The sequence below is a fragment of the Barbatula barbatula genome (assembly GCF_947034865.1).
Source record: "Barbatula barbatula genome assembly, chromosome: 15".
Classification (NCBI taxonomy): domain Eukaryota; kingdom Metazoa; phylum Chordata; class Actinopteri; order Cypriniformes; family Nemacheilidae; genus Barbatula; species Barbatula barbatula.
Window position 1 is genome coordinate 5,799,663 of NC_136778.1, and position 26,483 is coordinate 5,826,145.

At 35.6% G+C, this 26,483-nt stretch overlaps 1 protein-coding gene across 1 annotated transcript; it reads left to right on the forward strand.

Annotated features, from left to right (window-relative positions):
- Positions 1-1,470: 1,470 nt before the first annotated feature.
- On the forward strand, positions 1,471-15,335 carry LOC306904514 (adhesion G protein-coupled receptor F4-like). The gene is made up of 21 exons (XM_079474490.1): positions 1,471-1,613; positions 2,658-2,745; positions 3,069-3,157; positions 3,727-3,781; positions 3,881-4,024; positions 4,133-4,288; positions 4,372-4,401; positions 4,530-4,580; positions 4,685-4,785; positions 5,462-5,526; positions 7,435-7,556; positions 7,651-7,836; positions 8,162-8,362; positions 10,188-10,337; positions 10,556-10,731; positions 10,828-10,998; positions 11,343-12,737; positions 13,315-13,356; positions 13,515-13,574; positions 14,230-14,290; positions 14,454-15,335. The coding sequence occupies exons 2-21, from the start codon at positions 2,718-2,720 to the stop codon at positions 14,531-14,533; spliced, it is 3,363 nt and encodes a 1,120-aa protein (XP_079330616.1). The 5' UTR covers positions 1,471-1,613; positions 2,658-2,717; the 3' UTR covers positions 14,534-15,335.
- Positions 15,336-26,483: the final 11,148 nt, after the last annotated feature.

Genomic DNA, 26,483 nt, shown 5'->3' on the forward strand with positions numbered 1-26,483 from the left:
TTGATCATGGAGACCAGGAGAAGCAGCATGCTCACAAGTCACTTTCACTTGTGTGCAAGAGAGAGAGAGAGAGAGAGAGTTGTTTGCGAAGTTCAGCTGTGGTGTTTGGGTGCATTTGGGTGATGAATGTTATATAAACGGTGGATGTAACGCTGGATTTGGAGATCGTTTGAAACTGATAGATGGAGTGGCGGTCCCAGCGCTAAAAGATTCTGGACATAAACCCCACACGGTACGTGAAACTGATGTTTTCTTGGCAATGTGTGCGCACGTGCATTAGTTCCGCCCCCCACACGCGTTGCATGTTTTTGGAAATAATCGTACTGGTGTATAGATCTTTTATAAATATGTTCAAACTAGAGACAATTTGAATATTTGAAGGGTGAAGGGGGGACTCTATCAGTTCCCAGCAAGACACGCTCCTGGCTGCTGACACGCTGCCAATGATGATTAAACGCTTGACGTGGTTTGTCGGAGGCGGGGCCCTAGGAAATATTGTGTATATTTTAAGAAATGCACCAACTTGTCTGAAAGAATCGCGAGTCTAAATACACAAAAAAATAAAAAGGCATTACAGTTAAAGGGAATGCTACCACAAATGCAGCTTGGAGACATTTTGAGCAGGAAAAGTGGGAATAAGGGTGGTTATACGCTAATATCGATTTTTTTTAAGTACTTATACGCAAACAGTGCTGTGGAAAAAGTATGCCCCGACTACACCACACAGCTCTTACCTCGTTTTTCCCCAAACTTTGCATATTGATCCCATTTATTTACACATTTGAACTTTAGAGCTACATTATTGTTCAATCAGTGGCAATAAAATATTTACTCAACCTGAGGTGGTATTGAATTAATCCTGCTTATTCAGCAGTCCATGTCTTAGTGACTGATACTTACAGTAGGGATTGTTCACCCAAAAATGAAAATTCTTTACACCTTGTAACTCAAATGTCTTTTGTATAACACAAAAAAACTCTGTTTGTAAACTATCGCTATAATGCGTTTCTGAAAGCATTTTTAAAGTTATTATTAACTAATAGATTAAGGCCTCATCCTGGCTTTGCTTGTTTTATTTTTTTATTTATTAGTCATTATTAAAATCCATTCTAAGGAAACAAAATCATTTTTGGAGCACTTATTTAAAAATCTACAGTATTTACTTCCGAGGACTTCTTTTCTTAGCCCAAAGCATATCATAGACTGTACCATAGTGTGCGTCTTTTTCACAGAGCCCAGGCAATAATTTCACAGGTTATAAATTAAATGATAAAGTTATGTTCACTGGGCCTAAAGGAATTGGTGTCATACATACTCTAACAATTAGAAAAGTTATTTCATTATAATAAGAGAACACACCTTTTCTCGTGCACGAACAAGGGCAGTTGGGTGTGTACTTACTGTACAAGAATAATAAATTTTTTGTGTTGCTCTGCCCAATTACTTGGAACAAGCGAGCACTTAAAGAGCAGAGAGAAACAAACTAGTTTATTATGTAGGTAACAAATAGTCCAACTGCTGTGGTGTCTATAAAGACACTTTATAGGTGGAACAAAAAAGGAGCTAGACAGCATACTAATGACATCAGTTTAGGACTGTTTTGCCCACTTTAGGTAAGTGTGCTGCAAAATGATTGCATTTCTAACTTAAAGTGTGAATATAATTGACATCAAGCAATCTGATGTGTTGTGACTAGTAGTAGCTTATTACAGTATAAATATTTGTTGCTTTGCAAACTGCTACAGTGGGTCATATATATATAAAATGTCTACTTTTTTCTGCATTCCTGTAATTACTGTTGTTTATATCCCAATGATAAGTGGCATCTATCTCTTATACTGTAAATGAACAGATTTTTGTGCCAGCCGTTGAATCAGATTTTCCCAAAGTCGTTCTAAGAGGCTTATTTAAAACCATACATCCAGCTCTGGGAACCTTTACTGCTATATATTACAAACAGCAACTGTAAAAAAAGATACTATATCAAAGATGTCCATGTCCTTAGCAAATCTGACATGGCTAAAACAGCTAGGCACACATGCTCCATTGCCATATCTCTCTGCTAGTCTTTCACACCTTTTGTCACATTGTTTCTCTGTTATTTTGGTAGTTTTGTGGTTAAGACAATAGTTCGACAGAGAAACAAGACATTTCTTTTAGACTCCTTTGTTTTGCTTATAGTTTTTTTTTTGTTTCTAAAATACAACACTGCACTATGGACATATAGTCTTACAGTCAATATATCCACAGTATTATGTTGTCGTTTAGTTTATTTGTTATGTTTGAGAGTAGTTTTTAATCTAGTTTTAATTGTTTAGAGGATCTACGGTGAGACAAACACATAGTGTAGAAGCTATGATCAATCTTAAATATGACAAATAGCAGTAAAATAGCAGTTGACACAATACCAGTTTTCTGTAGTTACCACATCAAAATTTGTTCAAAAATTAATGGAAAAAAAAGGTCCAAGTTGCCATAAAACCCATTATTCCATTGTCCCTCAAGGCGCTGCATTATTATTATTATTTTTGTGTTTACTGATGTATGTGATTAATTGTTAATAATCAAGAAATAATAACTATTACTATTATTAATGTTCTTGTTATTATTCTTGATTTGGTTATTGTTGTTATTGTTTTATTTTATTATATTTTCAGATGGAAATAAGGATTCTTCATGAGCCACACAATTCACTTGTTCTGAAGAAAAATATTTGAATGCAATTCCTACTTAGAAACATGGCTGGTAAAAGTAACCTTTCAAAAACAGAACTATAATAATTTTATAATAATAAAATGAATTTAAACCCTGATTTGACCAACCAGTCGTCCTTGACTAGGTTCTAGCCTTTTATTTTAAGCCAATCCTCTTGTCAAGCCAGTTTAGGTGGGATAGATTTGATTTTGCACTGTAATTATTTACTTCCTTGTTTGACACCTAATGGTATTTACAGTATTTGCATTGTATAACATTAAAGCAGATATGCAGTCCAATTTTTTTCCTTTCTTTTCAAAGCACTTAATAATGTTTGGTTTGTCTGACTGAAGTTACTTTTTTCCCCAAAACAGGACAAATATTAAGGCATATTTTGGTACTAACAGTGGCTGTCCTGCTTACCCATGTGTGTGAGGTGGAAGCTAATGATTTCCCAGAAAAAGTAAAGGCTTTAAAGGTTTTATTAAGTGTGTGTGCGCGCATGTGTGTGTGCATGTTTATACTATGCAAATATATAAGTACATATATAATATCTGTACAAATGTAAAGTCCCTGTAAAGTGACAGCAAAATATGTGTTCTGAGTTTGTCACACAATAGAAAAGTTTGTCATTAACAACAAAACCAAATTTGAATAGAGAAAAAATAAGTAAATCCAAGTATTTTTATGGGAGGATTTGAATTCAAACACATGCGAGTCAGTGCACGTCATCAAAAGATAATAAGATATAAATCGACTGAAATTCTGTAATTCTTCGGATAGCATATACGTCACGGCTCTCAGCCAGCTCTCTGTTCAATGGTTGGATGGCTGGTGCGGAGCCGGAGAGAATCTGCGAGTTGGTTTGCAATGTCAGTAGTCAGCCAAAGATGACCAAGGGTGTATGTAGATAGATTCTAGGGTAATAAAAACACAACGCTTCATTATGTAAAGTCTTTATACACCTCTGATAAATTGGACCTTTAAATGAAAACAAGTCAACATATCCATGCACATTTTATTTTATTTCAGTTCAGCTACATATATTCAGATGAACCAGTCCATCACATAAGACGAAGGCAGGCAGGTCTGATTCATGATTTATGTTATGTCCTCTATTGTCCTCTAAATGCTTTCTTTTATTGAAAAATTGTTCAAACAATTCAAAGTATGTAATATGTTACAGAATCATTCAAAGACTATGTGGTTGAAATTGAGGTAAATGCATCAGCCGTCTCCGTGATCAATGAAATAAAGAATCAATTGAAGAGTTTTGAAAACACCTCCCAGTTTGCTGATTTGACAGTTTTGAATACAAGATTCACGACAGGTAAATAATATCACATCACCTTCTAACCACGTGTACAACAGTCGTGACTTTACAGTTTGACAACGCAGATCTGTTTAAAATGAACTTGTACGTCGTTTTGTTTCTTAGTGTGCAGCTTAGTTAACACCAGTTTCCAGTGCACATGTGAGGAGCAGCATTTCTGGCCTTGTGACATGTGTAAAACTCATGAAACCTGTAGTGCCACTAGTAACACATGCAGCTGCATCAACAAGAAACTAATAGATGGACAGTTCTGCCAACAAAGTAAAAGAAGAAATCACTTTACATTTATGCATTTCTGTGAGTTGGTTAGAAATGTGTTCTAATCTTTCTATCATTTCCAAAAGCTAACCTAGCGTGTACGCAGCCACCCACAGGTATGTACATTTTCCAGCCCAGACCACTGGGATTATGTGCAATTTTTATTTAAGCTTTATATTTCCTGCATAATAAAAGCAGAGTTAAGATTTTGCAGTTTTCTGTGTTCTGTGGTGACTGATTGTAGGTCCTTCTGATACTTTACAATTGCCAAAACCAACCAAAATTCCTGTGTATGGTAAGACGTACTGTAGATATAGCTAAAAAATATATATTTTTTGTGATTTTCTTAGTCTTGATGACTGTTCGTAATGTAACTGTGTGTAAATGTTTTCTTTACAGTCTTTCAAATGTCATTGAGATTTGATGAATCATTTGATACCAGCCTCATAAAACCTGACAATGACATTTACACAAGAAAATCTCAACAAATTGAGTCAGCAGTGAGTACTTTTTCTTGAATCAGTTGTCTCAAATTAATTTTTACACAGTCTGCTGTATTTATTATATATGATATCTGACCACATGCAGAAGCAACAAAAAAGGGGAAGGACTATAGTGAGTCTCCAATGGCCAGGCATTTTTAGCCCTACCCTCCAGGCCCAATTTACAAATAACCAATCAAAAAGGGAATGAGAAAATAAAGCACAGCCCTACATTTTTGATAATATCAGGAACCGTTTCACTCAGAAATATGTCACAATACGGAAAAAAGTAAATCGAACTTCGGTTTCACGGTGACTCTGAGGGACTACACTGTAAAAAGTCCCCAATGCACTGTTTGCATTTGACGGAATTATCTGACAGGACTTTCCTGTCTCGAGTTTTTTAGCTCACTGAGCAGAATCGTGACATTACCACATCTTTCGGGTGTTCTGCTGTGTTATGTGTGGAGACACGTGGGTTTTGTTGTTAAATTAAAACTGAATACCATATTTCACACTGTCAGTGCAGACTAATGTAGCAAGGATTTAGAAGGTCATCCGTACAGTTAATGCTCAGTTTTATAAATCTGGCTGATTCTTTGGAAATGTGTCCCTTCGGATTATGTCTAAATTAGGATTTTATTTCAGTTTTAATGGCACACTTTCCACAAATGAGCTATTTTTGTTTTTACAGATTGAGACAGGTTATGGAAATCTGCCTCACTACATTACACATTCAGCAAAAGTCACGGGTTTCAGGTATGAAAGGAAAAATAAACGTACTAAATCATTCTCGAAACATGGTTGTAAACAAACATACCTTGATCTCTCAGTCAAACATATAACTAATACTCAGAAAGCTGTTATAAGACATAAATCTATAACCATTTTATTAAATATGACTAATGGTTTACTTCTGTGTTGTTTTGTAAATTTTGTAAAGTTTTTTTATTCATGCCAGGTGTCTGAAAGAATCTTGCTCTAGAATTAAACTATATTCGATTACAGGTTCCATCTTGTTGTGAAATCATCTTACACAGGGACATGCACAGGAATTTTGAGGGGCAGTTGCTCTGACCTGAAAAAGGGCAACCCCCCCCCCCCCAAAAAAAACAATTCTCGGGCTATATGAAGGATTTAGAATAACAGGGTCTTTATTAAAATAAACATATATATAAAGAAGTAAAACACTGAAATACAGCACTCAATCACCTTTACTAGTACTAATAATAACACAGAAAAACATGACTTGAGTCATAAAAATCCCTAGATCAATATCCCTAACAAAATGCCTCCCTGAATTGTCTCTCCTGAATCCGCCTCTCTTCAGTGAGCATCTTGGCTTCAAACAATGTCATTTAACATTGTTTGGCATTAGGCATTTAACCATTTTGAATAAAATAATTAATGTGATGCATTGCTTCCATCATTCATTCTTCTTGCTAAAACGAAACGTGAGAAATATCAGCAGACACTTAGCTTAGTTTGCCTAATGCCTACCACAAAATTGTAGCCTAGGCTGCTTGTCTTCAAGCTATCTATCTTATTATTTAGGCTAAACGTGGCAAACTCAGCCTGGATTTATGAAGATTTTAATTCATTTCATAAAACTTGATGATGATGATCGTTCGTTTGTTATACATCACAAACTCACCTTTTCTGACAACCTAATGGTGGCTATTTCCATAACACAAAAAAGGAGGACACTTTGCAGCATTTAGTGAGGCAAGAATAGTTGCATAGGACTCTGGTGTACTCGCAACTACAATACAATTTTGTGCATCATATCGATACAGTGATTCTGAAACAGTCTACTCTATTCATTGCCAGACAATTTTTTGGAAAAATATTGAAGCCTAAGGGAAGATGTTCCTGCAGCTCGGTTACTTTTGTTTTTCTGTGCTGGCATGTCGCATGTCCCTTGACGTCCACTTCACATCGACATCCATGAAAAGTGTCTCTTTTGTCCATTCCGTATTAAATTATATCTGACGTTTCAGCAAGTTGCCGTTATGATGTGATGAAGCCAGCACGTGTGAAATAGACAACGTTGAGTCGTATCACCCGACAACCGCGAGTCTGTGACAATCTCCCTCATGCAGGCTCAGCTCAGGTGCCGGTGTTGTGCCAAGAAATGCACCCCTGCCAGTTTATGCACCCCTAGAAGAACTCGGCTGTCCGATTGGCTGGTTCTAACCCCTCCCCTCCTCACACCTAATCCTAACCCCACCCCTAACACCTAATCCTTACCCTAACCATTGTGGGGAGGGAGGGTGCATAATCTGGCAGGGGTGCATTTCTCGGAATTACACCGGTCGCGTGCAGCGCTGCAGCCACGTAAACAGAGTTTGCCCTTCCCCTTATGACATTCACTTTCGTTGCCCTAATATGGAAGTGAATGAAGCTTTGCGTTTTTTTATCTAGACGTATGTGAAATTCTGCATCCATTGTATGATTTATTTATTTATCTTCCGCCTCGGAAGGGCAACGTGAGTCGAGAAGGGCATATGGGCAGTTGCCCGGGCAACCTGAGCAACCCCCCTGTGCACGTCCCTGATCTTACACATTCCAACTTTAAAACAACGGCTACGTTAAAGTATTCATTGCTAAAAAATTTACATACCATTTTTTATCTTTAAAATATTGGTGTTTTGTTTCACTCTCTAGGCCTGGCAGTGTTATAGCAGACTACACGATAAATACAACAGACGACAGCTCTGATTTTACAGCAGCAAACACAAAAGTGTCTGAAATTCTAAAATTATCACCGAACGCTTTTGGCCAAACTGGTAAATCAGAATAATCTTGAACTATTTATTATGTAGCTGCTGGTTTAGGTAGTTTGTGTTATTTGTTTGGTGATACAATCTGTATTATTTCCAGAACAAAAGAATCTGTCCACCACAAATGCAGTGTTTCCTCTCCAAATGATGACTCTGAATTGTTCACCGTCTGTTGAGGGATCAATAAAATGGAGTGTGAATGACAAAGATCCAGATGACACAAAATACTCCATGTCAAATAACAACAGAACTCTCACTTTGAAGAATGCTACAGAACGTGACAGTGGTGAGTTACCTGTGATTTATACCATCTTTGTCCTGTTTATGATTTCTTGTTGTGTGATACAGTAAATAACAGCCTATGGAGTGCGGTTTTAAAAAACAGGAAACAGTACAACAGTTTGCTAGACATTTACTGTATACAGTATGATCATGCCATACTCTAATAGGTTAGATCATTGAAAAAAACCTGGTTTACGTGAGATAGATACACCTGTATTGCTTTCTATTTTCAAAATAAAAGTTTTTGGTGAAAACAAAGAAGAATTAAAAGATTTTTTTTAATTAAATGAAAAATGATAATGCATTCTATTTATTCCTTCCATGTGTAGGCAGATACTCGTGCATCATAACAAACAAATCAACACCTTACATCCAGTGGCAAGATATTGTTATCAACACACAACCCCAAATAAATGTGGGTGAAGTTGAACGTATTTTTCCCTGTGATGCAAGAGATATCCAACTGGTCTGTTGTGTTAATGCACACTACAGTATTGAGTGGGTTAAGAGTGGCTCCAGTCAACCATTAGGTTGTACATCTATTCAAATGCATTCTTGTTAAAATGTTAGTTTGCCCAAAAATGAAAATAATTGACTCCCCCTCTTGTCATTTCAAACCTGTATGCCATTTCATCTCTGCAGAACACAAAAGAAGATATTATAAAGAACATTGTTAAGCGGAACCCTTTCACTTGCATTAAACGACCGGTGCTGTTTGGTTTCCTATCTATACTTCACTCGTACTGCATAGCAGGACTCTATGGAGAAAGCACCTTTTTCTCCGAAGACTGAAGCTTTTTTCAATAGCACATTAAAAAAAACTGCACAGCCATTGGTTTGTGAAAAGTAAAACTTTAAACCAATGGCAGCCAAGCTGCATGGACCTATAGCCAAAGGGGCGGGGCTTATGGCTATATAAGCAGACACATCGCCATAGGGTCCTAAAATCTCTTCTCCTTCAGCGACGACTCGATCTTCGCTACTCGAGACTGACTGCTTCGCCTTCGAAAAGCATCTGCAGCGGATTCGACCTCCTTCTCAGCGGCATCGCTATCCAGCAGCGCCGGTCTTCTCCCTGCCGCCATCTGGCAACTCTAAAAGAGCTAGCCGGTTCGCTTCTCTTAGCCAAACCAGCGTCCCTTGGCCGTTGCCACTGATATGGTCTCGTTTGGCCGAAGCGTTTTCTGGGTTAACGACAGCACGTCGTTAGCAGCTTCAGACACGGAGGAGCCGTTTTTGGGATTCTGCCCACGGTCCTGAGAGCTCTGAAGAGTTCTTCCTTCGAGCCTCTACAATCTGTGGACCTCCGTTCCTTAACCCTTAAAACCGCTCTGCTCTAGCTCAAGCATCAGTAAAGCATGTGGGCGACCTACAGGTGCTCTCTTTGAACTCCTCCTGTCTTGAATTTGGGCCTAACGACTCAAGCCAAGGCATGGCTATGTACCTAAGGTGATCTCTACCTCTTTCAGAGTACAGGTAGTGATGATCTCTGCACTCCCCTCCTCCGAGCAGGACCTGGAGCTTAACCTGCTCTGTACAGTCAGAGCGTTAAAGATTTACATTGAGCCTTCCGCCCCCTTCAGGTGGTCAGAACAGCTTTTTGTTGGCTTCGGTGACCGCACCAGAGGGTCCCCGGTCTCGATGCATAGACTGTCTAAATGGATAGTTGAGGCTATTGTGCTGGCATATTCTTCCATGGGCCTTCAATGGCCCACAGGAATTAAAGCCCATTCTACTAGAGGTGTCGCCTCTTCCTGGGCATGGTCTAGCGGTGTCTCTATAGCGGATATCTGTGCGGCAGCCTGCTGGGCTTCACCTTCCACATTTACCAGATTCTACAGTCCTGGCCGTGCTTACAAGCTGCATATGGTCGTGGCTTCAGTCGAAGTAACCTGAGGACCTTACCGCGAAGTGTCTGCTTATATAGCCATAAGCCCCGCCTTTTGGCAAGTGCCATCGCCATAGGTCCGTGCATCTTTGACTTTTCACAAACAAATGGCCGTGCATTTTTCACTGCGCTGTTGAAAAAAACGTCATTCATCTAAAAAAAAGGAGTTTCCCGATAGCGTCCTGCTACGCAGTACTCGTTCCAGTATCTCAGGGAACCGAGGTTACGTTAGTAACCGAGTACATTACCAACTTCCGTTTACATATCTTCTTCTGTGTTCTGCAGGAGATAGCAAGTCGTATAGGTTTGAAATGACAAGAGGGGGAGTAAGGGATGACACAATTGTAATTTTTGGGTGAACTATCCCCTAAATGTTATCAAGCTTTTATTATTTACAATAATATAAACCATTAAATCCTGAATGTTCTTAAGGAGTAGTTTACAATAATTGTATTACACTGTTTTAGGGTCAGGGTCAGATTGCATCACATATAAACATGCAACCTCAACTGGCAGTTGTAAGGAAGAAATCTTCACATGTCGATTGAAGGATTTAAAGCAACTCCATGAATACATGTATAGCATGAAGAATGTCAAGATAATAACAAGAGCAGAAGGTAAGTCTTTAGTTTCATATTCTTTAAATGCTGCAGATGCCAGTTTCTTTTACTGTTGCCTTTCCAGGGTCACAATTAAAAAAAGAATTACGTATAGATTATATGACCTATATGATCTAGTCTTAGTAAATACTGTAAATGAAGCACATACAATATAGACAGCAAATAAATGAAGGCTATTTTTTTTGTGGCACTTAATCAAGTATTGTCAACCCCAGATTTTACCTGTAGAGATAACAAACTTGGATATGGAAAAACAAATGATAAAACTGAAGGGCCATGTGATGATGGCAATGAAGGCAACAGACAATATAATTGTGAATCAGGAGTATGGAAAATTATACAGGACAACTGTGTAGTCAAAGTTATCAAAGACCTTGAAACTGACGCTAAGGTAATCTATTGATCTAAAAGTGAAAACAAACAGCTGTTAACATAATGATACAATAATAATACATAATAATTTTAATATCTGTACTTTGTAATGTAGTTCTTGGCTGTGAACAACATTCCAGAATTTGTAGAAAGCCTCAGTAATGCTACAAAGCAGAGTAATGCTATTACAACAAAGTCTGCTGCGACTGTCCAAACAATTGTTGAGATCCTTACCACAGTTGCTGAAGTCTCAGAAAACATTATCATTCATGAACCTGTGATAAAGGTATGTGTATTCAACCTTTGTGAAAATGTTATGTGTATTGTATAAAATGCATGATTTTTTATGTAGTAAACATGCATGTGTTTTTTTTGCAAATAGCAAGACAATCCAAGTGGATTCAGTTTTTCCTCTTATATGGCCATCAGTCATCAAAAATTCACCCATGAAACAAGCCTGTGTCTTGTCAAGAATCAATTCAGAATACTTATATTTATATACTTTATAAATAGATAAAATATATTTTTCTTGCAAGTTGGGGCTAATAAACACATTTTATTATTTTACTATTAATGACCTTTATTGTTATGTGATTATGTGATTATGTTTTTATTGATTCCTGTTTCCAGGATTTCCTTACCACAGTGGACATTATTATTACAAATGAATCCTCAAGCACATGGGAGCAATTGAACAACGGTAACCAGAGAGAAAGAAACACCAGCGTTGAACTTCTGCAAGCTATTGAGACCATTAGTAGCCATCTGTCAAATGTGGATTTTAACATAACAAAAACAAACATTCAGCTAAACAGAAATGTAACTAAAGAGAACTTGAAAATGTTCACTGTCAAATCTCAACTAGAAGACTCAACTACACAGATTGTGATACCAGATGTTCCCAGTTCAACTTCAATAACCATTATTATCTTCACAGACATTGGCAGCGTTCTACCTACTCGCAATACTTCTAATAATGACAGCGGAACATCAGGAAACCAAATTAATGGAGATGTGATTGTTGTTCAGGTTAAACCACCACTGAATAACATTTTGTTAACTTTTGACATTAAAAATAGATCATTGGGAAATCCTCAGTGTGTGTTTTGGGACTTTTCTCTTGACCGATGGGATTCAACTGGATGTAAAGTCACGTTCGTAGGATTTGAAAATGTTACATGTGAATGTAACCACACAACCTCTTTTTCAATCCTGATGTCACCATTTGCAACCCAAAACCCTGTAGAAAGCACAGCCTTAGCCTATATAACATACATCGGTGTTGCTATTTCAATGGCCAGCTTGATTCTGTGCCTCATTATTGAGATGATTGTTTGGAAGTCAATACGAAGAAATCAAGCCCAGCATCGGGTTATGTCATACTTGCGACACGTCTCAATAGTCAACATCGCTGTGTCTCTGCTGATTGCAAACATCTGTTTCATCATTGGAGCTGCAGTCTCAAATCCACACACAAAACTAGAGCAGATGATCCCAGTGGGTCCCTGCAGTGCAGTGGTGTTCTTCATGCACTTTTTTTATCTGGCTGTTTTCTTCTGGATGTTCGTTTCAGCACTTTTGCTCCTTTACAACACAATCGTTGTCTTTGTTCAAATGTCCACAACAGCATTGATGGTCATTGCCTTCACAGTTGGTTATGGTGCACCTTTGCTCATAGTGGTTATTACTGTTGCATCCACAGCTGGAGCTGGAAACTATGTTTCAAAAGAAAATGCATGTTGGCTGAACTGGAATCAGTCTAAGGCCCTGCTGGCATTTGTGATTCCAGCTCTTACTATCGTTTTCATTAACCTCCTGATTTTGATTGTGGTTGTGTGCAAGATTTTAAGGAGAGGAGTTGGTGCTGCAACTCAACCAGATGAGAGACATGTTCTTGTTGTCATTGTCAGATGTGTGGCCATTCTCACTCCTATCTTTGGTCTAACATGGGGATTTGGCATTGGAACCATGGTATCACCTGACTTTGGTATACATGTGGTGTTTGCAATCCTCAATTCATTTCAGGTACCATCCTTGAGTCATTAGTCATATTTATTTACAAGTTTTTGTATGTTTTTCAAAGCCAATTTGTATATAATGAAATGTATACGGCCCTATTCACACGAACACGGGTATTTTCAAAACTGCAGTTTTTCTATTTGGTTTGGCCGTTCGTCCACAGGCAAACGCAGTACCCGATCTCACTTATTTGAAAACTCTGGCTAGGTGAAGATTTTTAGAAACTCTGGCTTCAGTGTTGTCGTGTAGACGTGGAATGCGTGCAGCCATCTCCTTTGTTTGATGTCAGATTCAAGGCTTCTGATTGGCCAGCAAGTCTTTATGGTTAAGGTTATATCGCCACCTGTTGGTTTGGCATGCTTTTGATAGCATGTTTTTGTGTGGACGCAGGTTTTTTTATGAAGACTCTTAAAATTGTATTATCTCTGTTTATAAAAATACTCGTGTATGTGTGGACTAGGCCTAAGCAATCCAATGAAATGCTGCTCCCTGATTTTAATATAAGAAATTGCAAATCGTAATCCTAGTTTTATTGGTATGTGATACTAAAGTGTGACACTAAACATAACATTTGTTTTAATAGGGATTCTTTGTGTTGGTGTTTGGAATACTTTTAGACAAAAAGGTATGTTTTTTTTTCACTTGCTTAGTGTGCGTTAGCAGATACCCGTGATTGTAATGTGTTCCGATGTGATTATGGATAGTAAAATTACATGTAGTTATTTTAGGGGCCTTTCAAAACATTTCTTCATGAACTAGGTCTAAGTCCATCTCTGGTTGCAGGTCCGGGAGGTAGTTGCAGGAAAGCTGTCACAGAGTTACCTCAGTTCCAGTCCTACCAGGGTAAAATATGTTATATAAAGTATACTGCACATCTCTTACTATGACATCATGCTTAATATTAGTCCAAATTAATGTATCTGTTACAAATTCTACACGGCGACACACAGGGTGAGGATCCAAATGCATTAGTTTATTAATGGGGTTATCCAAAATCATAAACAGGCAAAAGTCCCTAGACATGTAATCAGTCAAACCAGGAAAAAAAAATCTGACAGGGTACAGGCAAAAACAGGGTACAGGCAAAAACAGGGTACAGGCAAAAACAGGGTACAGGCAAAAACAGGGTACAGGCAAAAACAGGGTACAGGCAAAAACAGGGTACAGGCAAAAACCAATGCAGGAACCTTTTGTAACAGCCACAGTAGCACTGCTCAGAAATGTCGCTGTTACACTGACAGGACTTTGCAATGACTGATACAATGAACCAGGTATAAATAGACACAGTTAACAAGGTACAGGTGAATAAAGTGATGGCTGATGAGTCTGGGTAGAGAGTTATGGGAAATGTAGTATGTATGCAGTCCCGGTTGTGAGGGGAGTGCCTTCTAGTGCACTTGCCGGACACTCCAACTTGTGATCGTGACAGGATCTCCAAGTTAATGCTTATTTAGTCATTTTCCACTGATTTATTTTGACTAACATTTCTAATTTACAGAGCACTAATGCAGGAACATCATCCTCAAGTGGACAGGGATTCTTTGGAAGATGGCGCAGAAGTGAGTAAATAACATGAAATAAAACATTTGCAGATGGATCAATTAAATGAAACACTTGTTGTATTTCTCATGTTGAAATGACACTGGATTCAAGAGCTGAGTGAGTAAATGTACTGGATATGTCAAGACATCTTTTGAATAACATGTTTCCATTTATTTTCAGATGTGTACAACGTATCTAATCCCACCGCAACTCAATCTGCTAACAGCTCCGGTGCTTCAGAGATCTTAATCAATCCCTAATTTACCATCATATTAACTACAACCAGCATCATTATTCAAAAACATTTAGTCTGTTACATGTATAGCTGATGATTAGTGTAAAATTCTGTGTTCATTTTGTTATTTAACATATAATCCTGTTGTTAGTGGTTATATAGCACTTGTATTTATTTAATTTCATTCATACAAAGCAAGTAAGCAGCAACAGCAAAAACATCTAAACTATTGAACCGTTCAGTATTTGGGGAAAAGAAAGCATTTTAACACACATTGACTTTGGGTACATTATCACAATGGAACGAGTCATCACTGCCAAATATTGTGTAAGCTGAATGTTCCTTTATGTGGTTAGTTGTTTGTTTAACTGCTATAGCAAAAATATAATTATATCAAGTTTGGAAGGTAGTGTTTGAAATCAACATTCCCACACTTGTGTAATGTGTAAGCCCTATATTCACATTTTACCTTCACATTGTCATTTAGCAGACGCTTTTATCCAAGGGACTTACAGATGCGGTAAACAATGGAAGCAATTGGAACAGCATAAGGACAACAAAAAGCATAAGTGCCTTCAAATAGTCTCATATAGGCTACCACAGTATACATAGCTAAGTTTTTTTAAATTTGTATTCACTATATATTATAATATTAATATAAGACATTTTAATTAGTTGGACATTTTGGTACTTTGTGTTCTTCGTTATCTGGCTGATTTCTGTAACATTAACAGTTCTTAACCATATTAAATATATTTTAATACATAACCAACAAATATTTAATTTAAGTACTCACAATAAAACATACCGTATTACATTTTTCCATTACTTTTCATGAGATTACTTGGAGTTACTCATATTCCTAAGCATCCCGAATCCCCAAAAGACATTTAAATGGTTAACTGCAATTAAACATACCAACCAGCACATAACTTAGCACCAGAGATCACCAAAAGAGCAAAGAGAATGCTGTAGTTCAGTTACTTATACCAAAAGTCTTACTATGGTATAGTGACTACAAAGGCACTTAGACAACTGTTAGACCCTCAGCATCCTAATGCTGCAACTTCCGCACAGATTTACACAGGTTAGGTAAGTGTGCCAGAAATCAATGCATTTCTTCTTTTATGCATTAAAATATATGTGCCAAGTAGTAGCCTATTCTAAGTATTGTAATGCAAACCATTACAGAGGGTCATGAAATGCCAATGAGTGACTATGTGCCTATTTTCAAATCACAATTGCTGTAACAAATAAGTAATATTATTATACTTAAGCACAAAAGATCGCACACAGAGAGATTCAGGTTGATCACTATTTTTCTTTATGAGTGTTCATTAAAAAGCAGCAACTGTGAATGACTCTGTTAAAATGACTGTAATTTGTAGTAGTGTTGTGTAAATCATAGAGTCATGTCTACGTTATATTATTCACTTGTGTATTTACAGATTAGTACAGTAGTTTCAGCGGTTTAATCTGGTTTTACCAGAGGCATTCTAAGAGTGCTGATATAAAACCATACCAGCATTTACTGTTTGTATCATTCTGTCACATCAAACTTTGAAACGATAAAGCAACAGGGATTTTGATTTCCTCAGAGAATGTGTCACACAGAAACAGGTACACACACGCTCAATTGCAGTTTCTCTCTGTCAGTCTCGCTCAAACGTTTTGTTGACTTGTTACTCTGGTATTGTGGGTTCTGTGGTATAAGACAATATTTCGACACACATTAAGTTTGATGCTTTTTGAGTGTAGCTTTTTACAGTTATTTCATTTTCCATTATCCAAAAAAGCACCATATTGTTAATTATATATATTTGCTGATAAAATATTTTTTTCTCCAGATGAAGGAATAACTGAGGAATATTCATAAGCCACACAATTCTCTTGTTCTGAAGAAGCATATGTGCCTTGAATAATTCAATGAGAAACATAGTCAGTTCAAGTAAAATAAACTACATATTGCATATTGTTACGACCCGTGAGGTCTGTGGGTGTTGGGTGTGGGTCTGTGTTTCTCTCTCTCTCTCTACTGCAGGTGTTTGGAGATTGATCCGGATAATTCCGCAGCTGAGGCTGATCAGAGGGAATCAGTGAGGTGTATAAAAAGGGCTAGTGGAGTGCTGTGTGAACAGAAAAAGGAGGGAGATCGGCTGAGTGCAGCTGATCGAGAGCGCGCCCTTTTCCCTTGACGTCAGGGTGAATTACCGTTTTGGAACCGCTGTGTGGATTACTGTGTGGACTGCTGTGTGGAATATGAGATCGGCTGGGTGCAGCTGATCGTAATCTTTGCCCTGCACCGTCTGTGTGGAACCAGCTGCCGGACGAGTATTCGTGATCAGCTGGGGAGGTGTGATTATCAGTGGACCATTCGCGTGTGTATTTCAACGGCGCGGTGGGAACCGTGGAGACTGTGTGTTGTTGTTTATAATATCTTCTAATAAACCTTTAAGGTTTATTTTCTTTTGGTTAACTCATTAATAAATACCCAAACTTGACACCTGTTTCGAGTCATCCTTGAGGTTTTCCCACCGGGTAGATTTATTTGTATGTCCCAAACCCCTGGACAAGCCGGGGACATAACACATATTATTACTTTTTATTTGACTTATCTTTCGCAGTGTTTGGTTCACTGTCAAACAATTGTTGAGAACGTTTAGGACTGCTATTTAAATTATGGACAGGGAAAAAATATTAGGTACACTCAGGGTAAAAAATATTAGGTACACTCAGGAAAACAAATATTAGGTACACTCAGGGAAATAAATATTAGGTACACTCAGGGAAAAAATATTAGGTACACTCAGGGAAATAAATATTAGGTACACTCAGGGAAAAAAATATTAGGTACACTCAGGGAAAAAATATTAGGTACACTCAGGGAAAAAAATATTAGGTACACTCAGGGAAAGAATATTAGGTACACTCAGGAAAAAAAATATTAGGTACACTCAGGGAAAGAATATTAGGTACACTCATGGAAATAAATATTAGGTACACTCAGGGAAATAAATATTAGGTACACTCAGGAAAACAAATATTAGGTACACTCAGGGAAATAAATATTAGGTACACTCAGGAAAACAAATATTAGGTACACTCAGGGAAAAAATATTAGGTACACTCAGGGAAAAAAATATTAGGTACACTCAGGAAATAAAATATTAGGTACACTCAGGGAAAAAAATATTCATGGAAATAAATATTAGGTACACTCAGGAAAAAAAATATTAGGTACACTCAGGAAAAAATATTAGGTACACTCAGGGAAAAAAATATTAGGTACACTCATGGAAATAAATATTAGGTACACTCAGGGAAATAAATATTAGGTACACTCAGGAAAAAATATTAGGTACACTCATGGAAATAAATATTAGGTACACTCAGGGAAATAAATATTAGGTACACTCAGGAAAAAATATTAGGTACACTCAGGGAAAAAATATTAGGTACACTCAGGGAAATAAATATTAGGTACACTCAGGAAAAAAAATATTAGGTACACTCAGGGAAAAAAATATTAGGTACACTCAGGGAAAAAAATATTAGGTACACTCAGGAAAAAAATATTAGGTACACTCAGGGAAAAAATATTAGGTACACTCAGGGAAAAAATATTAGGTACACTCAGGGAAATAAATATTAGGTACACTCAGGAAAAAAATATTAGGTACACTCAGGGAAAAAATATTAGGTACACTCAGGGAAAAAATATTAGGTACACTCAGGGAAAATAAATATTAGGTACACTCAGGGAAAAAAATATTAGGTACACTCAGGGTAAAAAATAATAAGAACACGTAGGGAAAAAATATTAGGTACACTCAGGGAAATAAAAAATATTAGGTACACTCATGGATATAAATATTAGGTACACTCAGGGTAAAAAATATTAGGTACACTCAGGAAAAAAAAAATTAGGTACACTCAGGGTAAAAAAAATTAGGTACACTCAGCGAAATAAATATTAGGTACACTCAGCGAAATAAATATTAGGTACACTCAGAAAAACAAAATTAGGTACACTCAGGGTAAAAAATATTAGGTACACTCAGCGAAATAAATATTAGGTACACTCAGGGAAAATAAATATTAGGTACACTCAGGAAAAAAAATTAGGTACACTCAGGGTAAAAAATATTAGGTACACTCAGGGAAAAAATATTAGGTACACTCAGGGAAAAAATATTAGGTACACTCAGGGAAAAAATATTAGGTACACTCAGGGAAATAAATATTAGGTACACTCAGGGAAAAAATATTAGGTACACTCATGGAAAATAAATATTAGGTACACTCAGGGATATAAATATTAGGTACACTCAGGAAAAAAAATTAGGTACACTCAGGGTAAAAAATATTAGGTACACTCAGGGTAAAAAATATTAGGTACACTCAGGGAAAAAATATTAGGTACACTCAGGAAAAAAAATATTAGGTACACTCAGGAAAACAAATATTAGGTACACTCAGGGAAAAAAATATTCATGGAAATAAATATTAGGTACACTCAGGAAAAAAAATATTAGGTTCACTCATGGAAAAAAATATTCATGGAAATAAATATTAGGTACACTCAGGAAAAAAAATATTAGGTACACTCAGGGAAAAAAATATTAGGTACACTCAGGATATAAAATATTAGGTACACTCAGGGAAAAAAATATTCATGGAAATAAATATTAGGTACACTCAGGAAAAAAAATATTAGGTACACTCAGGAAAAAATATTAGGTACACTCAGGGAAAAAAATATTAGGTACACTCATGGAAATAAATATTAGGTACACTCATGGAAATAAATATTAGGTACACTCAGGGAAATAAATATTAGGTACACTCAGGAAAAAATATTAGGTACACTCAGGAAAAAAAATATTAGGTACACTCAGGGAAAAAAATATTAGGTACACTCAGGGAAAAAAATATTAGGTACACTCAGGGAAAAAAATATTAGGTACACTCAGGGAAATAAATATTAGGTACACTCAGGGAAATAAATATTAGGTACACTCAGGAAAAAAAATATTAGGTACACTCAGGGAAAAAATATTAGGTACACTCATGGAAATAAATATTAGGTACACTCAGGGGGAAATAAATATTAGGTACACTCAGGAAAAAAATATTAGGTACACTCATGGAAATAAATATTAGGTACACTCAGGGGGAAATAAATATTAGGTACACTCATGGAAATAAATATTAGGTACACTCAGGGGGAAATAAATATTAGGTACACTCAGGAAATAAATATTAGGTACACTCAGGGAAAAAATATTAGGTACAATCAGGGAAATAAATATTAGGTACACTCAGGAAAAAAATATTAGGTACACTCAGGGAAATAAATATTAGGTACACTCAGGAAAAAAATATTAGGTACACTCAGGGAAATAAATATTAGGTACACTCAGGGAAAAAATATTAGGTACACTCAGGGAAAATAAATATTAGGTACACTCAGGAAAAAAAATTAGGTACACTCAGGGAAAAAAATATTAGGTACACTCAGGGTAAAAAATAATAAGAACACGTAGGGAAAAAATATTAGGTACACTCAGGGAAATAAAAAATATTAGGTACACTCATGGATATAAATATTAGGTACACTCAGGGTAAAAAATATTAGGTACACTCAGGGTAAAAAAAATTAGGTACACTCAGGGTAAAAAATATTAGGTACACTCAGCGAAATAAATATTAGGTACACTCAGCGAAATAAATATTAGGTACACTCAGAAAAACAAAATTAGGTACACTCAGGGTAAAAAATATTAGGTACACTCAGCGAAATAAATATTAGGTACACTCAGGAAAAAAAATTAGGTACACTCAGGGTAAAAAATATTAGGTACACTCAGGGAAAAAATATTAGGTACACGCAGGGAAAAAATATTAGGTACACTCAGGGAAATAAATATTAGGTACACTCAGGGAAAAAATATTAGGTACACTCAGGGAAAATAAATATTAGGTACACTCAGGGATATAAATATTAGGTACACTCAGGAAAAAAAATTAGGTACACTCAGGGTAAAAAATATTAGGTACACTCAGGGTAAAAAATATTAGGTACACTCAGGGAAAAAATATTAGGTACACTCAGGGAAAAAAATATTAGGTACACTCAGGGAAAAAAATTAGGTACACTCAGGGTAAAAAATATTAGGTACACTCAGGGTAAAAAATATTAGGTACACTCAGGGATATAAATATTAGGTACACTCAGGGTAAAAAATATTAGGTACACTCAGGAAAAAAAAAATTAGGTACACTCAGGGTAAAAAAAATTAGGTACACTCAGGGTAAAAAATATTAGGTACACTCAGCGAAATAAATATTAGGTACACTCAGCGAAATAAATATTAGGTACACTCAGAAAAACAAAATTAGGTACACTCAGGGTAAAAAATATTAGGTACACTCAGCGAAATAAATATTAGGTACACTCAGGAAAAAAATATTAGGTACACTCAGGATATAAAATATTAGGTACACTCAGGGAAAAAAATATTCATGGAAATAAATATTAGGTACACTCAGGAAAAAGAATATTAGGTACACTCAGGAAAAAATATTAGGTACACTCAGGGAAAAAAATATTAGGTACACTCATGGAAATAAATATTAGGTACACTCATGGAAATAAATATTAGGTACACTCAGGGAAATAAATATTAGGTACACTCAGGAAAAAATATTAGGTACACTCAGGAAAAAAAATATTAGGTACACTCAGGGAAAAAAATATTAGGTACACTCAGGGAAAAAAATATTAGGTACACTCAGGGAAAAAAATATTAGGTACACTCAGGGAAATAAATATTAGGTACACTCAGGGAAATAAATATTAGGTACACTCAGGAAAAAAAATATTAGGTACACTCAGGGAAAAAAATATTAGGTACACTCAGGGAAAAAAATATTAGGTACACTCATGGAAATAAATATTAGGTACACTCAGGGGGAAATAAATATTAGGTACACTCAGGAAAAAAATATTAGGTACACTCATGGAAATAAATATTAGGTACACTCAGGGGGAAATAAATATTAGGTACACTCATGGAAATAAATATTAGGTACACTCAGGAAATAAATATTAGGTACACTCAGGGAAAAAATATTAGGTACAATCAGGGAAATAAATATTAGGTACACTCAGGAAAAAAATATTAGGTACACTCAGGGAAATAAATATTAGGTACACTCAGGAAAAAAATATTAGGTACACTCAGGGAAATAAATATTAGGTACACTCAGGGAAAAAATATTAGGTACACTCAGGGAAAATAAATATTAGGTACACTCAGGAAAAAAAATTAGGTACACTCAGGGAAAAAAATATTAGGTACACTCAGGGTAAAAAATAATAAGAACACGTAGGGAAAAAATATTAGGTACACTCAGGGAAATAAAAAATATTAGGTACACTCATGGATATAAATATTAGGTACACTCAGGGTAAAAAATATTAGGTACACTCAGGGTAAAAAAAATTAGGTACACTCAGGGTAAAAAATATTAGGTACACTCAGCGAAATAAATATTAGGTACACTCAGAAAAACAAAATTAGGTACACTCAGGGTAAAAAATATTAGGTACACTCAGCGAAATAAATATTAGGTACACTCAGGAAAAAAAATTAGGTACACTCAGGGTAAAAAATATTAGGTACACTCAGGGAAAAAATATTAGGTACACGCAGGGAAAAAATATTAGGTACACTCAGGGAAATAAATATTAGGTACACTCAGGGAAAAAATATTAGGTACACTCAGGGAAAATAAATATTAGGTACACTCAGGGATATAAATATTAGGTACACTCAGGAAAAAAAATTAGGTACACTCAGGGTAAAAAATATTAGGTACACTCAGGGTAAAAAATATTAGGTACACTCAGGGAAAAAATATTAGGTACACTCAGGGAAAAAAATATTAGGTACACTCAGGGAAAAAAATTAGGTACACTCAGGGTAAAAAATATTAGGTACACTCAGGGTAAAAAATATTAGGTACACTCAGGGATATAAATATTAGGTACACTCAGGGTAAAAAATATTAGGTACACTCAGGAAAAAAAAAATTAGGTACACTCAGGGTAAAAAAAATTAGGTACACTCAGGGTAAAAAATATTAGGTACACTCAGCGAAATAAATATTAGGTACACTCAGGGAAAAAAATTAGGTACACTCAGGGTAAAAAATATTAGGTACACTCAGGGAAAAAATATTAGGTACACTCAGGGAAATAAAAAATATTAGGTACACTCATGGATATAAATATTAGGTACACTCAGGGTAAAAAATATTAGGTACACTCAGGGTAAAAAAAATTAGGTACACTCAGGGTAAAAAATATTAGGTACACTCAGCGAAATAAATATTAGGTACACTCAGCGAAATAAATATTAGGTACACTCAGAAAAACAAAATTAGGTACACTCAGGGTAAAAAATATTAGGTACACTCAGCGAAATAAATATTAGGTACACTCAGGGAAAAAATATTAGGTACACTCAGGGAAAATAAATATTAGGTACACTCAGGAAAAAAAATTAGGTACACTCAGGGTAAAAAATATTAGGTACACTCAGGGAAAAAATATTAGGTACACGCAGGGAAAAAATATTAGGTACACTCAGGGAAATAAATATTAGGTACACTCAGGGAAAAAATATTAGGTACACTCAGGGAAATAAATATTAGGTACACTCAGGGAAAAAATATTAGGTACACTCAGGGAAAATAAATATTAGGTACACTCAGGGATATAAATATTAGGTACACTCAGGAAAAAAAATTAGGTACACTCAGGGTAAAAAATATTAGGTACACTCAGGGTAAAAAATATTAGGTACACTCAGGGAAAAAATATTAGGTACACTCAGGGAAAAAAATATTAGGTACACTCAGGGAAAAAATATTAGGTACACTCAGGGAAAATAAATATTAGGTACACTCAGGGATATAAATATTAGGTACACTCAGGAAAAAAAATTAGGTACACTCAGGGAAATAAAAAATATTAGGTACACTCATGGATATAAATATTAGGTACACTCAGGGTAAAAAATATTAGGTACACTCAGGGTAAAAAAAATTAGGTACACTCAGGGTAAAAAATATTAGGTACACTCAGCAAAATAAATATTAGGTACACTCAGCGAAATAAATATTAGGTACACTCAGAAAAACAAAATTAGGTACACTCAGCGAAATAAATATTAGGTACACTCAGCGAAATAAATATTAGGTACACTCAGAAAAACAAAATTAGGTACACTCAGGGTAAAAAATATTAGGTACACTCAGCGAAATAAATATTAGGTACACTCAGGGAAAAAATATTAGGTACACTCAGGGAAAATAAATATTAGGTACACTCAGGAAAAAAAATTAGGTACACTCAGGGTAAAAAATATTAGGTACACTCAGGGAAAAAATATTAGGTACACGCAGGGAAAAAATATTAGGTACACTCAGGGAAATAAATATTAGGTACACTCAGGGAAAAAATATTAGGTACACTCAGGGAAAATAAATATTAGGTACACTCAGGGATATAAATATTAGGTACACTCAGGAAAAAAAATTAGGTACACTCAGGGTAAAAAATATTAGGTACACTCAGGGTAAAAAATATTAGGTACACTCAGGGAAAAAATATTAGGTACACTCAGGGAAAAAAATATTAGGTACACTCAGGGAAAAAAATTAGGTACACTCAGGGTAAAAATATTAGGTACACTCAGGGTAAAAAATATTAGGTACACTCAGGGAAAAAATATTAGGTACACTCAGGGAAAAAAATATTAGGTACACTCAGGGTAAAAAATAATAAGAACACGCAGGGAAAAAATATTAGGTACACTGAGGGAAATAAATATTAGGTACACTCAGGAAAAAAAATTAGGTACACTCAGGGTAAAAAATATTAGGTACACTCAGGGAAAGAATATTAGGTACACTCAGGGAAATAAATATTAGGTACACTCAGGGAAATAAATATTAGGTACACTCAGGAAAAAAAATATTAGGTACACTCGGGGAAAGAATATTAGGTACACTCGGGGAAATAAATATCAGGTACACTCAGGGAAAATATCAGGTACACTCAGGGTAAAAAATATCAGGTACACTCAGGGAAAAAAATATTAGGTACACTCAGGGAAAAAAATATTAGGTACACTCAGGGAAATAAATATTAGGTACACTCAGGAAAAAAAATATTAGGTACACTCAGGGAAAAAAATATTAGGTACACTCAGGGAAAAAAATATTAGGTACACTCAGGGAAATAAATATTAGGTACACTCAGGGAAATAAATATTAGGTACACTCAGGGAAAAAAATATTAGGTACACTCACGGGGAAATAAATATTAGGTACACTCAGGAAAAAAATATTAGGTACACTCAGGGAAAAAATATTAGGTACACTCAGGGAAAAAATATTAGGTACACTCAGGGAAAATAAATATTAGGTACACTCAGGAAAAAAAATTAGGTACACTCAGGGAAATAAAAAATATTAGGTACACTCATGGATATAAATATTAGGTACACTCAGGGTAAAAAATATTAGGTACACTCAGGGTAAAAAAAATTAGGTACACTCAGGGTAAAAAATATTAGGTACACTCAGCGAAATAAATATTAGGTACACTCAGCGAAATAAATATTAGGTACACTCAGAAAAACAAAATTAGGTACACTCAGGGTAAAAAATATTAGGTACACTCAGCGAAATAAATATTAGGTACACTCAGGGAAAAAATATTAGGTACACTCAGGGAAAATAAATATTAGGTACACTCAGGAAAAAAAATTAGGTACACTCAGGGTAAAAAATATTAGGTACACTCAGGGAAAAAATATTAGGTACACGCAGGGAAAAAATATTAGGTACACTCAGGGAAATAAATATTAGGTACACTCAGGGAAAAAATATTAGGTACACTCAGGGAAAATAAATATTAGGTACACTCAGGGATATAAATATTAGGTACACTCAGGGAAATAAATAATAGGTACACTCAGGAAAAAAAATTAGGTACACTCAGGGTAAAAAATATTAGGTACACTCAGGGTAAAAAATATTAGGTACACTCAGGGAAAAAATATTAGGTACACTCAGGGAAAAAAATATTAGGTACACTCAGGGAAAAAAATTAGGTACACTCAGGGTAAAAAATATTAGGTACACTCAGGGAAAAAATATTAGGTACACTCAGGGAAATAAAAAATATTAGGTACACTCATGGATATAAATATTAGGTACACTCAGGGTAAAAAATATTAGGTACACTCAGGGTAAAAAAAATTAGGTACACTCAGGGTAAAAAATATTAGGTACACTCAGCGAAATAAATATTAGGTACACTCAGCGAAATAAATATTAGGTACACTCAGAAAAACAAAATTAGGTACACTCAGGGTAAAAAATATTAGGTACACTCAGCGAAATAAATATTAGGTACACTCAGGGAAAAAATATTAGGTACACTCAGGGAAAATAAATATTAGGTACACTCAGGAAAAAAAATTAGGTACACTCAGGGTAAAAAATATTAGGTACACTCAGGGAAAAAATATTAGGTACACGCAGGGAAAAAATATTAGGTACACTCAGGGAAATAAATATTAGGTACACTCAGGGAAAAAATATTAGGTACACTCAGGAAAAAATATTAGGTACACTCAGGGTAAAAAATATTAGGTACACTCAGGGTAAAAAATATTAGGTACACTCAGGGAAAAAATATTAGGTACACTCAGGGAAAAAAATATTAGGTACACTCAGGGAAAAAAATTAGGTACACTCAGGGTAAAAATATTAGGTACACTCAGGGTAAAAAATATTAGGTACACTCAGGGAAAAAATATTAGGTACACTCAGGGAAAAAAATATTAGGTACACTCAGGGTAAAAAATAATAAGAACACGCAGGGAAAAATATTA